Genomic DNA, 14612 nt, shown 5'->3' on the forward strand with positions numbered 1-14612 from the left:
TCTGTTACTAAATATCGCAGGCGCAGTTTTCGCATGCGCAAAGAGAAACCCGCCATGTTTGGATTTTTCCGCTTAGGAAGATTTTGCGAGTAAACGGTTATGGCGGAAGTTCATGTTATTGGCGAAATCATCGGTGCAAGTGGATTTCCCTCGCATAATCTATACTGTAAATGGTCTGTTCATGTTGACGGACTGTGGAAACTATTAGCTGGGCAAAAAGAGGGCCAAACACAAGTTGACAATCCCCAAAATGAAGACTGTGCAAGCTGGTGTCATCCCATCGACCTGCATTTTGCCACCAAAGGACTGAAAGGTTGGCCAAAGTTTCACTTTCAAGTTTGGCACCAAGATTCTTATGGAAGAAACGAGATCTACGGTTATGGATACTGTCACGTTCCGACCTCTCCTGGGACTCATCAAGTTGATTGCGTGACTTGGAGACCCCTTAGCTCAAGTAAATCTGAACAGCTTCGTAGCTTCTTCGTTGGCGGTTCGCCCCAGTTGAAAAATTCAGACGTTATTTACACTGGTGGAGACAGATATAAACTACGAACAATTGCTATGGGGACGGTACATTTGCAATTGGGGGTCATAACGAGAAACTTTGACAAGTTTGGGGTGGAATGCTAAAGGAAATTATGATGATGAAATACACATCTCTCAAAAAGTCAATAACAAAACACGACTAGAAGAAGAAGCTGTTCATATTTCCTCAACTTGTACCTCAAAGCTGCCAGCTTGTATATGCTTACGTAGGAATGTGTTTTGAGAAATTTTAAATGTTAACTTTCCAGACGAGCAAACATGCAAAAAGAAAACAAAAATAATTTGTGCTGATGGCGTATGTTTTAGCTTGGGACAGCTACATTTCATTTTATATCCACACCCCACCCATAGACGAAGTAAGTCAAAGTTCCCAACCCCCCCCCCCCCTCTCTCTCAAAGAAAAAAGATCAAGGCTGTAAGTTAATGGCTCCATCATTTCTTTCCCCATTAGACTAAAATCAGCTTTCTTCCAAAACCTTTTGGAGATATTTAAAGGCTTGTTTATATTAAATTTTTGATTTCTACTATGATAATATAACTTGTAAAATCATATTTCAGGCAAGTGCAGGGGTTTCATTAAGGTTTTCAGCATGAGGCAACTGGTTTTCACACATGGACAAAACATGTTGAACTGAACTCCTTGATAAGAAAAATATTTCTCCAGATAGTCAAACCAAGCGAGCAAAATCATCTTCACGGCTGGTCAATTTACTTGAGAAGTCCTCGAAAAAAAGTTAAAATTTTCTGTATGAAATTTTGGGGAAAAAACACTGTAATAATAAAGTTATTTTCTTCAGTAATTGTCTTCAAGCATAATGTGGTAACTTGTAGTTTTTATTTGCTATTTTTAAAGCTTGCAATGTTTGCCACTCTGTTCAGAATTTAAGAAAACGTACTGCTCTATAATTTGGGGAATTTGAGTGATATGGACAAAGACCTCTACTAACAGATCTGTTCCATTACTTTTCCCTCCATTTTTGGCACACCAAGCATGTTTACTATTCACTTGAGTCCTTTCATATGGGAAATTTTAGCCCGGACAGCCGCGATGAAATTCAAGAAACAAATCCAAAATGGTGTAGCGTGCTGAACTATAGGCTGACAAAATGCTGAGGGTCCTGGCCTTGTCTTGGCTACAAAACCTGGTAAATGGACCAGGCTGACAATAAAAGCAAACTTCAGTCTATAAAAATTACACTGGAATGCCAAGGGGTTCTGAAACGTTGTGCTAAAGCAAATGTTAACTTCTTTAAAAGAACCTAAGACAAGATCATGGCAGGATATGAGTCTGCCCTAAAATGTACATGCAAAATATATTTATGTCCATTGCAAGTTCCAAAAGACCATCTTCTTTTAGTTTTATTTAATATGTATTCATATAAAATAACATCTGACTCCATGAGATGGCCTTTTTGTGTCATCAAAAACCTTTTAAGGTCAATAAGGTGATTCCTCAGTATTGCATTGCGCATCCCCACTGCACACGATTTTCACGTCATTAGCGCATGCACACACACACGACGTAAGAGATTTCCGTCAAGCTAAGCTTGACAGCAAAATTAATGCTTTCTTTTAAACAGGCACTGTAAGGTACCTTTTTTATTGCATTAAATTAGTCTATAATTCATTGCCATTCCACTGAATGAGTAAGAAAAAATGTTGATGTCAGGTAAAAAAAAATAATGCCAAAAATGTTTACTTACCCTTTCACTCATAACCTGAACCTTACCACCCCTAGAAGATGCACGCTAGAAAAACTTTTAGTCAACTCTGATCTAAGATGAACATTTTGGCCGAGAAACATCAAATTGTTCCTTCAAGATGATGCAATGTATCTATTGAGACATTTTAATATCAACTCCATGTCATTGGCCACTGATACCCCAAAAAGTAGCAGCATTCAGAAAAAGAAAAACACACTTACTGGGTACCATTGCACAGATTTTTGATGCACCTTTGACAAAATATAACTCTTAAACAAGCACCGTAACATACGTTTTTTATCGCACATGTATATCAAATACCTGCGTTATTAGGAACAACAACAAAATATTTGAAAAAAATCTAACATCAAGTGTTATTTCTGGGGAATCACCTTAAAACTAAGTGGCCAGTTCTGAAAATTGACATAAATACCGGTAACTGGCAATGACTGTATCACCCATAATGGACTGTCACTATTTTCTTCCATCACTTAGTAACATAATACAACTTCCTACAAATTGTCCATTTTATAAAGAAATTCACTTGTAGCCTCAAGATTTTTCATGCTGTCATAGCAAGAAGAAGATAAAGAACTGTTAATCTGCTCATCAATAGAACGGTTTTCATTGAGTGTTAAAATTAAAAAAAATTGGTTTTGCACCAACTACATTACACAATTAATTCGCTTAAAAACTAGCACCACTTTTTCATCCAATCAGAAGTACATGTAAAACCAAAACCAGTCACAACTTGTTCACACGCTCTCACATGCTTTGCGTCAGCTACGCGTAATAACTTCGAGTTTTGATTGAGTGGTTTGGGTTTTACATGTATGACACTCAATTGAAATCCAATCGACTATACATCATTTGCTTCAGTCATTCAACAGTTGCGTTGCTTGAACTGCAATTGGCTTTTTACATTTCGTCATCTTCAAATCCCAAGTCTTCCTCTGGAAAATCACCAACAGTAACATCCTTAGGTTTGATAAATCCGCCATATTTTTGTGGACAGGTGAAATATCTCTTTCCAGCAACACTGAAAGGAAAAGAATATATTAAGCAAGATTACAAGTCCTAACAAAGAGTAGAGGATTTCAAGCTTAACAGTGTAAGTGTACCATTGACTATTTAATTAGCATAAATTATTGTTACACTTGAACCTCCTGAAATCATTGTCAGTAAAATACTGCAAATAAAACCCCCATTAAGCTAGCACACAAAATTTAATACAATGTAGAATGACTTTGTTTTGACAAATAAGAGTCCAAAATAGAACTGATAAAAATTATTGTTTAAGCACATGCTTAATATGATCATCTTGACATACATGTTCACTGTGCAATTAACCTGATGGTGAAAGATAGTCAAAATATATGAACCCCTATTAAGCAGCCACTTCCCAATTTCCCAAAGGGTAGCCGTTTAATAGGGAATCATCTGCAGTAGTTTGAAGACAATATTTCCTACCTGCCATCATTTTTCCCAAAAGGTTCGTCATACTTAACACCAACCCACCAGCCTGGTTTGAAGTCTGTGTGGCCTTTAAATAATAAAACAAGATAGATAATAACAGTCAGCCTGAATTTTCTAGTTCATCCAGCAGCTCAGGCAGAATAAATATTTTGAGATCAGGAGATCTGGCTGAGATCTTTCTCCAGCCCAATTCTCCCTGGGGGTTATGGCAAAAAGTGAAGCGAAAATGAAGTGAGATCAATTTGTTGAGTTCTCAGGCAAGATACTTAATCATTAGGCTTTATGTGCTTCTATCCATCTTGGGAGAATGAATTTGTAAGTATCTGCATGTAGTCTGGAAATGGTTTTTAAGTCAATCTTTCAAATTGGTGGGAGTAACCATTTACAAATTAGCATATCTCACCCTAGGGGAGTTAAATCTGCAAGAATAATCCTAGCCTTGTTGTGCTGCAGAGACTGGAGTTAACCACAGACCATAAAGCTATTAGACTCCATGAAAAAGACATACAGTAGAACATTATTAATAAAGGTATATAACAAATAGAATGACTGTCATCCAACAGTCAAACAACTTCCTTACCTACAAACATGACCACACCCCGCCTAGAAGGTTGATTACTAACTCTGACCTCACACCGAGAACCAACGGCAATAGCTTTAGCGGCAGCTTCTTCCTGTTGTTCCTTCTCTTTCTCCTGTCGAATTTCTTCAGGTGTTTTCTGTTTAAATTGGCCCAGCTTATTTCTTTCTTTGAAGGCTCTCACAGAGTCTGTGTAAAAAAATAATGCAATCATGTTATTTTCAAGAAAAAAAAATAGAAGTTGTGGCTCATGCAAGGGAATACATTTTTAGAAATCTCCATGAATAAAATTATTACAGGCTCAATTTTCATTTTATCAACCACTGATGCTCTGTACTGCATCTACATCCACGAAAACATGTGGCATGGTTGTATGAGCTGTTTTGATCAGGATGTGGCATTTAGTAATGTTAACACTTCAGAAAAACACACCAAATACGAGCAGGAAGAGTGAAAGCATTCTTTTCAGCCTTCATGGCAGTCGAAGAGGTCCTGGTACTTTCATTTGTACCTGAATTTTCTGTATTCACTGACAGTTGCAACTCCAGACATGATGTACTGGGAAACTAGTCCCGTGAAAATAATAAAAAAGTAAAGTTTCCATTTACATTTTGTTTAATTGCAATTCTTCCCTATTGAACGGGCAAGTAAAATTTTGCCAGGGCAGGTATGTCATCTGGCATACTTACCCAGCTGACAATTTAGAGCAAAAAAACCCCAATGAATTATTCAATATGGATCCCTGTTAATAACAATATTACTGTGCATGTCTACTCTTAGACTGCTTAAATTAAATACATTTAATTTACTATAGGGAGAAAAAAGATGCATATCTCTCTTACAAAACACTTTCCTAAAACAAGAACTACTGAATGAAGCTGGACTCTTGACAACAAGCTGTTCACTTAATGATACTGAATTGTTTGATAGAAAAATATAGGCTTGCAATACAAGTTATGAACTACACATGTAAAGGGCTTCTGCCTTGCATTGCAAGACTGAATGTTACCACTACTAGCCAATAATCCATGACCTACCAGTTCTCTTTGAATAATCTTCAGTGCTCATCTCATATTTTTCTACCGCAGATAAGTCTTCAAATTCTCCTGCCTTTTTCGCAGGGTCTTTATCCACAACCTTATGATTAGATCCAAAGTGTTTGTGTTATAATTATTTACTGATTGACAGAGTAAGGCTTTCGCTAGGTTACTGTACATCACTGATGGATGGGTCCAAATAACGCTTAATTGATGAACAGGTGCTTGTAAGAATGAGCCAGATGGAAAGGTGCATTGTGATAAACCATGCTCATGTGATATTACGTGTAATAGCACATTAAAACTTATAAAATTCAAATTATCTTCAATACTCAAAATATAAGAATATTCATAGAGGCACAAAATGCTCATCCCAGAAACAGAGAAAACCAGCAGTTTGTTGTAAACAGTCAGATATCCTCTCCGTATAACCAATTCTTCCTCTACCCGCCACAAGAGAAAACTGAGATCTGGGCAGCCAGAAAAAATTTCCAACTGTCTCATACAAATTATCTGTATTTCTATACAGTATATTATAAATCTACTAGTGTTCAATCACAATCACAAATGCTGTTCTCTGATTGGCTGCACTACTCACTATTGATTCTGTTGCAGATAGTGAATAGCCTAGCATCGTGCAGTTGCTGACAAAATTGCGGCTGCTTCTTTGGGAGCTACTTTTTTTAAACGGAAAACACTTACTTTGTTTCAATTGTCAACAGCTTGTGCTGGGTCTGTGTTTTTAATGAGTATTTGTATAAATCTACTAGCATTCTATCACGAATGCTGTTCTCTGATTGGCTACGCTACTCAGTATCTATTCTGTGATAGATAGTCAGAAGCATAGCGGTGTGCCCTTGTTAACAAAATGACGGCTGCATCTTGGCGTTTCTGAAGTGTCTGTAAAGAGGATTAAGATAAAGCTTTGAACTACTGGTAGATTTATACCAAAACAATTAGATTATTCACTCTCAATTTCTATGTATGATAGTTGATCATGACTCGGGCTGCACACTCGTCGACTATCACACAATAGAAATTTCTAGCTAATAATCTAATAATTATTGTTTAATAGATGTGCAGCTTTTGGCTCATGCTTTCTTACAGGGTGTTTCCTAAATAGCTATACAGAAGTTTGTGTTACTGAGCCTCAGATTTTATCATGTTCTACAGGACTTAATATAATTCCCACCTTACACTCTGGCAATTATAGACATTATACCATGCCACAGAAAATACAGCCAATCAGAATACAGGAAAGCTGTTGTGTACTCGTCAGTATTACACTCAACCTTCCTGTTGTGTGCTACACATATGTCGTATTGATTGCGTTGGCCACTGTATTTTCTATGGCATGTTACTATAAATCTACTGGCATTCTATCATGAATGCCGTTCTCTGCTTGGCTACGCTACTTACTATCTATTCTGTGATAGATAGTGAGTAGCGTAGCAGTGTGCCCTTGTTAAAAACATCATGGCCGCTTTTTGGCATTTTTAAAGTATCTGTGAAGAGGATTTAGATAAAGTTTTGAATGACTAGTAGATTTATTCTAAAGCAATTAGATTATTCGCTCTCCATTTCTCTGAATGATAGTTAACGAGGGCTACGCCCTCGTCAACTATCATGCGAATCTCGAGCTCATAATCTAATTGCTTAATATAAAAAAGGTTATGCAATGCTCTTGCGTGGTATACCAAGGAATATCCTACTTGTCACTTGTATTTTCTTGGTATACAGTCAAGTGACTTGAGAGATGTTCCACGGCATACCAATCAAAAGCCTTGCATAACTAGTATACAGCAAAGATGTACCTACATGTAATCTCATATTATCGTCGACTGGATAAGCACCAAGTAAAGCATCCTCGTTATTAAGAATACATAAGAACTTTCCTTCTGTGTCTAAAAGTTGAATTTCCATTGTCATTGCTGAGCAACCCGTGATGAGTTCCAGTTTCCCCTAAAAAAAAACAACAACAACAACAGACATGTCATGTATTCAGCCAGAAGAGATTGTCTAGGTGGTCTAAATATACCCAGTCTCTGAGAAAATCACGAGAAATAGTCATACTAAATGCGTAGATATATACCGTTGGCTAGTAAAGATTGAGAAGCATTCCAATCCTGGTGCCAATCAACCAGATCACAAATCAGTTCTAGAGTTTAGTAGTCATTTACATATGGTATGAGGTAACATGAAGATGGGGGTGGGGAGGGGGGGGGGGGTTACTTGTATGCATTTCCCTATTTAATTTTCACGTCTTAGTTTACATCTGTAATCACTCAACCAAAACAGATGTTTTTTGTGCTTGAAAGATGTTTTATACCTTACTGCTTATCAACTCTTCCACCCATTTCCACCCTAATGATTAAGGCATTAACTTAATAAGTCTATCTAACTCAGGTTGTTTCAAAATGCCCAAAAATAATAACAGATGTTGTTGTAGTCATTATAGGAACAATTCTAAATTCAAACATCCTCTTCGCTTCCAATTTGAGATGGGGTATACAAATCAAGTTAACATGTAACTCTGATTTTCTTCAGCAAGGTAGGGGCTTCCCAGACCCCAATGAAGCAATCCACTCAGGGTATCCTTGGCAATTCACTGGTATCAATTGATACCTCTAGCTAGAGAAAGGAACTGAGCGTAACTAGAGCAATAGGATCACTACACAAAACAAGTTGCGAAGAGAGAGAGAAGAAAAAAAATGTCTACATGAAAGTGGCATCATAACAGATATCAGACATACACCCAGCTGTTGTCGTTAATTTTGTCTGGTTTCCCAGTGATATACTCGCTATTCTTACCACCAATCGGAACAAATGAAAGGAAAAATTAATTAAACTTGTAAAAAAACAAATTTTAGCTAATTTTCTAAAGTTGCCAAGTTCAAAAACTCAATCTAAAACATAAGTTGATACCTTTAAAGTGGAGATCGTTTCGTTTCTTTGCAGCCTCTTTTCTGATGTGAAAGAAGCCATTGAGCTTGTAATCTGAACAGACACGGTACTAGGAGTATCGATACCCGCCATTGTATCTATCTTTTGGAGCAAAAAATAGTGAAAGTGGTCGCGAAAATGTGTAATAAAGAGAGAGAAAGAGAGAGAAAGAGAGAGAAGAAATGACAACTCCTTTCTTTTATCGCGGGCTCAAGACCAATTCTCAACAAGGATTGGTTCGAATAGAACACGTGACGATAGTCAAAATATGGCGGCAAGAACAGAACGAACGGTGTAAAAAACAGCGTCACTTTTTCATGTTTTATTTTATCAGTGGTAGGGAAAATGCGGCTAAATTGTGAAATATTGATCGTAAATCGATCAGCTCCTTCGCATAACATGCGAAACGCAAGCAAACCTACGCGTGCTTCTTTGGCCATCGGACGAAAAGAGACTTCAAAACATGTTGCAGTCGAGAACCGGAAGGCTGCTGTGTTTCTTTTAGTTTGTACTGCGAAGGAGAGGAACGGGGCAAAATATAAGGTTTGTGCAAGACAACCCAACATTTAACAAGATATTCGTAATGAACATAATATTTTACGTTCAAGTAAGGCTTAAGAAAGAGACGTGACCATATAAGCTGTTCAAAGCCTGCTAACCTTCTGCATCTCCTGTCAGATTGGTTCATATCAGATTTGTTAACTTGTTGATTCCTTCTCTAGGTTAAAGAGAACCTGCAGCAGGTGTTCTCAAAGTTTCTTGACAAAGGAAAGGCAACAATTCGATTAAAGGAACCTCCACATGATCTATTTATTAACAAGGTACTGATGTAAACTTTAGGTTAATATGTAAGCTTAGGGTATGTTCCTTTGGGGTGATCTGGATCAGCGATCCAAGATCACTCAGATCATGGTGCATCAAAGGAACCGATGAATCCACTCTGATCTCATATTCATCTGTTCCTTTGATGCACCAGGATCCGAGTGATCTTGAATCATTGATACTGATCCTGATCATCCCAAAGGAATGCACCCTCACCTACACCCCACCCCCACACTACATAGGAAGGTAAGCTTAATACAGGACATCACAGTTTCAACTTATAAATGGGGCAAGCCCAAAAATTGGTTTTCTTTGCACCCTGATATATAAATTAACACTGATCCAATTATTGCAGACCCCTGTATTTCAAGCTATTTTCTGTTGTTTTCTCTCTAGCAGTTTGAAAAAGAGGTAGGTAGGGGGTAAAGTCTGCATATGAGTTAAGTGGCCCATTAGGCCAGCACTTGTATTGTCTCTGGTTTCCATAGCATAAGGTGACTAGGAGCATTTCTACTCCCCCTGGATGAGATGCTAGTTCACTGCAGGGTTACCCCCAGCATTAAATTGGTCGGTACCCATTTGTACACCTGAGTGGAGAGAAGCACTGTGAGAGTGAAGTTTGTTGCCCAAAGTCACAAGATAATGACCCCAGCCAGGGCTCAGACCACTCAATCTGGAGTCAGGGGCACAAAACATGAGGTCACCGTGCCTCGCACTTGGTTGGTATTCAACAGTGAACGGTATCTGCAGTAAAACATTCAGAACGATGATGACTTGTTCTGAAATGCTTTGGGTGTAAAAGCAAGACGTCACCAGCGGACTATTTGTAGTGTAACAAGTAGATTCTTGTTCTTTTAATCTTTTATTTACTTTTCTGATAGGCTGATCCATCAGGTCTCAAAACGTTTCTGTCGATACTTAAACTTGGAGACAAAGAGCTACAAAAGGTCAACCTGTCCTGCCTGGCTCCTGCAAAGATCTCAGACATAGAAAAACCCAAAACTGATATGGTGATCTCACGACGAAGTGATTATCCACTTGGGAAGCCTTTTCCAAGTACACTTAACAAGTTGACTGTTAACAACTGTGGACTTGTTCGAATTGAAGCCCGTATCCTGCAGATGAGCAGTTTGTCATGTTTAAATGTTGCCGACAATCAAATTAAGTCAGTGCCTTGCAGATTGACCAATTTGTCTGGATTGTCTGAGCTAGTTTTACGTGGCAACAGGATCCGGGAGTTTCCACCTTCACTCTGCACTGGGGCCTTGGCATTGTCTTTGAAGCTTTTGGATCTCAGCCAAAATGAAATCAAACTTCTACCTGTGGCATTTTGCAACTTAAAGAGCCTTGTTCATTTAAAACTAGATCAAAACCATCTCCTCATGTTACCAGTAAACATTGGAAAGCTTTCAAGTTTACGATTCTTCTCCGCCAGTAATAATCAGCTCAAGGTTTTACCTCATAGTTTATCTAAATTAAAGCTGGAATCAATGGACGTGTCACAAAATACCTTTCTCGATCAGGACAAATGGAAGATTGTAAGCAAGTTAACTGTTCCATCATTGAAGGAATGTGCAGGAATTGCTGTCAAGAAACATGGGTAAGTTTAAATCTAGAGATTGTTCATTATAGCACTGTTTGGCATAGCACTTCACATGGGAGGATATAAGGTGTGCTCCTCTCCCCCCCCCCCCCCCCCCCCCCGCCCTCCCCCTTTCACCACTACCACCACGCTTCCACCTGCATGGGTCAGAGACATGTGAGATCTTGGGCCTGATCAGGGAGATTTGGATTGAACATTAGCAATAACATACGAATTGGCTGTTTTCAATTTGGTTTCTAATAACATTAGGTATATGGGTACTGACAGGCTGTTAGGGAAACCTGTGGAGTACCTAACCTGAGTTAATGAACATCTCTTCCGAGGGGAGAAGCAATACTCCTAAAGCACTTCACGACATGGGAAATGGGATAGTTTGCCAGTGTGGGCAGGTAGTTTGATTGCACCTTCAGATTTACCTGTACAGTAAATTCCAGATCAGGCCAAATGGCCGATATATAGAGATGGTCCTTATCCAAGTTTCTGTAGCATGAAACAACTAGGAGTACTGTATTTCTACATCCCCCAGGTGGAATGCCATTGAATCACAGGGTTACACCCTGAGCATTAAATTTGCTGGTCCCCGTTTATAAACCTGGGTGGAGAGAGGGAGGACAGTAAAGTGTCTCACCCAAGAACATAATGCAATGATCCTGGCCAGGGCTTGAATCCTGACCGTTCAATCCAGTGTCCAGCGTGCCAATTGTTAGGCCTCCGCACCTGCACTAGCTGTACAGTCAGTATAGGTAAGCTAACAACATTAATTTAGTTCTCATTTCTTTTTAGGTGTTCATATTCCAAGGCAGTCATTCCATCATCCCTCTGTGTATATCTGGACACTGTTAAACAGTGCCTGTGTGGAAACTACTGCTTTAAATCATGTGTCCACTACATTGTGACAATCAACATTCATCACTTAGCCCATACAGTGGTGTCCGTGTGTCCAACCCAAAGCCACTTACCGGCAGAAGGCTTCCTTTGTTCCAGAAAGTGTCTTCAACAGTTGCAAAACAGTAAGAGATCATACTGGAGGTAGCTGCACAGTGGCTTCTCAATCCATTTGCCCAAAACGGACGCAGGCCAACACTAAAATGCACAGAAACTTTTCCTCGCTCCAACAAGGGTCTCTGTGATTGATATCAAAACAGTATGAGACTACACTAGAAGAAGTATATGTTTATTCAATGAAACTAAAAATGCTGTCAAAATTTGACTATTACGGCAAAGAGATTTTTTTCTTAAAGTGTATGCCCTGCAGCACACTTGAATGAGCAAACAAAACTCAAGCAATTATCTGCCTCTGACCTGTATCTGCTACACAGACTAAGTTCCCTGCTTGTTGTACTTCAGTGGCACCGACATATTGTAAATGCTTCTCATACATTGTACATGTAGATAAATAAGATTAGAGTTAATAAATGCGGCTGTGATATTAGAGTTCATTAATTATTTCATTCTCAGAATGACAAAGTATTTAGGAGAGAGCTTTGTTCTCCGAAAAAGGTCATGTCTGGAAGGTACTTTTTCTGAATCTGTTAAGACATGAACACTGTAGCTATTTAAATCAGTGTTGCTGATGTAGACCGCGCGAAGTAACCGTTATTATTAAAAACTGGATCATTAGATCATGCAGCTCGAGAGTTTTCATTGGCTTAGCCATCACAGTATATGAGCCATTACACCGTGCTCCACAAATATGGTAAGCGTGCACGTGAATTTTTGGGGCGTTTTTTTTTTTTATTTTAGTTAAGTTTTCTATTGGCTATCTACAATCTCATATCAAACGCGCGCTCGTGGAATAATTGTTTAAAAGTGCCGAGCACGAATGGTCTGGATAATACGAGAAAACAGAAGGACTTTCGACGTTCCAAATCACCTCTTCTGAATGATGATAAATTATTCAAAACCCAGCCCAATTTATTCTTACCTGTCAAATGAAGCCTGATATATTTCTAAATGCCAATACTTGTTTCGTATTTCTAATTCCCAGAACAAAAACACGGAAGTCTGACAAACTCGATAACACCACAGGCCATATTTTTACAAACGTGCCGCGATAAAATCTTGAGGACATTTCTCGAACTTAAATTTTCACATTTTGCATTTTAATTTCTGGTTTGTTTCTTATGTTTTCCTTTTAAAACACGAAACAAATTTTATAGTCATTGGAGAAACTTCCCGTTGACACGATCTACAAAATTCAAACATTCTTTCGTCAGAAGGAACATCAATGCAACTAAAGCGCTACCTTACCTTACAAACTGGAAACTACCATGAAAGATTTTAGCGGGGATCTACTAATGACGATAAGCTCGCAAAAGTTCTACTTTACGGGTAACATTCGGCACTTCAAAAAGAACTCTGGAAAAGATTACAAGAAAGTCGAAGAGAAAAGCCCAAACACATCGAAGTATTGAGTCTAAACAAGAGAACATGAAGAGCAAGAGGGTGAATCCCCCATATAGGCCTGGGAAACATGTCTAAAAATAACTCGAGTGGGACTGCCTTAAGAATCAGGCCCATATGAAGGATTAACTGTCACTTTCCATCCTCTGTTGAGCCAAGATTTGGACGGGGAAGGGGTATTTTTCGGTTTCAGCCCTCTTAAACGACAGCTGTTGACCACCACGCTACAGCAGTTTTGCAACGTGCAGAAAACAACCTCGAAAGAGGGGCAAAAGAGAGAGAGCCTGCGTTGAGGTTCTGTGTTAAATTGACGCCGTCGTGCGTGAGTAGCCTGCGTAGCTGGCGGTATTTAGCGCGCGAGTGCTATTGTCTTCAATCCCGAGAGGGGATTGGCGAATTATTTCCTCACGATGCGCGAGGGGAAAAAATGGCCAAGTATCGCTTGCTCACGAATCCCGCCAGTCACGCAGCTAGTAGACCGTATTCGTATTCCCGGTATTGGACTGGAACTAGCTTGAAACTGAGGCTAATGCGGGAGGTGTTTCAAATGCAAATGATATTTATCGCTTTTTAATGATATTCCCACGCATGCGCCTTCATTGCGCGCAAGCTATTTCCAGTCCAACACCGAGAACATGGTCTATTACAATTACGTCATGACAGACGCGATGTTCTGCTGTGACACGATTATGTGTCTCGACAAATGAGGTTTAGTTTTGATATTTCTTTTATGCCATAGCTTCGACCTTTTAGGAGACTCCGCTTTGGCAACATTCTGAATTTGATTTATTCATGATTGTAAGAGAAATTCCCTTAATCGAAAAACTGTGCTGTAACTACTGAAAGTTTTAAAATCTGAACCTTTTCTACCTACCATGCCTCTCGCAAGTACTGGAAGTTTTAAACACTGCACTTTTTCTACCCTCCATATAACATTAATTACCTGTGGTGAAATTCTATTTCAATTAAAATCCGTTAAGTAGTGGGCTTAGTTATCGTTCAGCTACTCCTGATTTCATTGTATTCGCCACCATTTAGAAATTCATCTAATGAATAAACAGATATCATTACAAGGAAGAAAAAAAATTCAATACCCTGCATAGTTTGAAAGAAAAACGATTCAAACGATAGATAAAAGCTTGAAATATTGTTAGGCTTTCGTGTGTTTGGATCGAGACCCTTGTCGCAAAACTCCACAAAAACGTTGCTGAAATTTGACGTTTTTCAAAACATGTCTTAGTTGTAACAGACCCAAATCGACCGAAGCTACTTAACTTAAGGACGTTCGTGCCCAAAATGTTCCCACGTACAGTTTTTTTAAAGCTTGCCATACAGTAAGGTAAATACCAATTTTTGCCATAAAGGTCAAAAAATACGGGGGCCACCGTGCTCGTTTTGGAGATCAGGTGCATCGAAGACCATGCGTTTTTACAAGCTCTCGTTCTCCTAATACGATCTTAGCTTAAAAATATCAGCAGCAAAAGAAATTTTGATCAGGT

The 14612-nt window shown here is 38.8% G+C and overlaps 3 protein-coding genes across 3 annotated transcripts; 2 read left to right on the forward strand and 1 right to left on the reverse strand.

Moving 5' to 3' along the window:
- On the forward strand, positions 1-1346 carry LOC145483798 (B9 domain-containing protein 2-like). Its single transcript, XM_081462345.1, has one exon. It carries the CDS (start codon positions 100-102, stop codon positions 628-630), a length of 531 nt encoding a protein of 176 aa, XP_081318471.1. The 5' UTR covers positions 1-99; the 3' UTR covers positions 631-1346.
- A 116-nt stretch (positions 1347-1462) lies between these two features.
- Positions 1463-8448, reverse strand: LOC145483797 (tubulin-folding cofactor B-like). The gene is made up of 6 exons (XM_081462344.1): positions 8268-8448; positions 7161-7304; positions 5343-5442; positions 4306-4494; positions 3720-3792; positions 1463-3288 (listed from the first exon to the last, which is right to left on the reverse strand). Exons 1-6 carry the CDS (start codon positions 8376-8378, stop codon positions 3168-3170), a joined length of 738 nt encoding a protein of 245 aa, XP_081318470.1. The 5' UTR covers positions 8379-8448; the 3' UTR covers positions 1463-3167.
- A 107-nt stretch (positions 8449-8555) lies between these two features.
- LOC145483795 (leucine-rich repeat protein 1-like) lies at positions 8556-12144 on the forward strand. The gene is made up of 4 exons (XM_081462342.1): positions 8556-8828; positions 9008-9106; positions 9989-10707; positions 11494-12144. Exons 1-4 carry the CDS (start codon positions 8631-8633, stop codon positions 11741-11743), a joined length of 1266 nt encoding a protein of 421 aa, XP_081318468.1. The 5' UTR covers positions 8556-8630; the 3' UTR covers positions 11744-12144.
- Positions 12145-14612: the final 2468 nt, after the last annotated feature.

The sequence above is a fragment of the Orbicella franksi genome, chromosome 4, assembly GCF_964199315.1.
Source record: "Orbicella franksi chromosome 4, jaOrbFran1.1, whole genome shotgun sequence".
Taxonomy (NCBI): domain Eukaryota; kingdom Metazoa; phylum Cnidaria; class Anthozoa; order Scleractinia; family Merulinidae; genus Orbicella; species Orbicella franksi.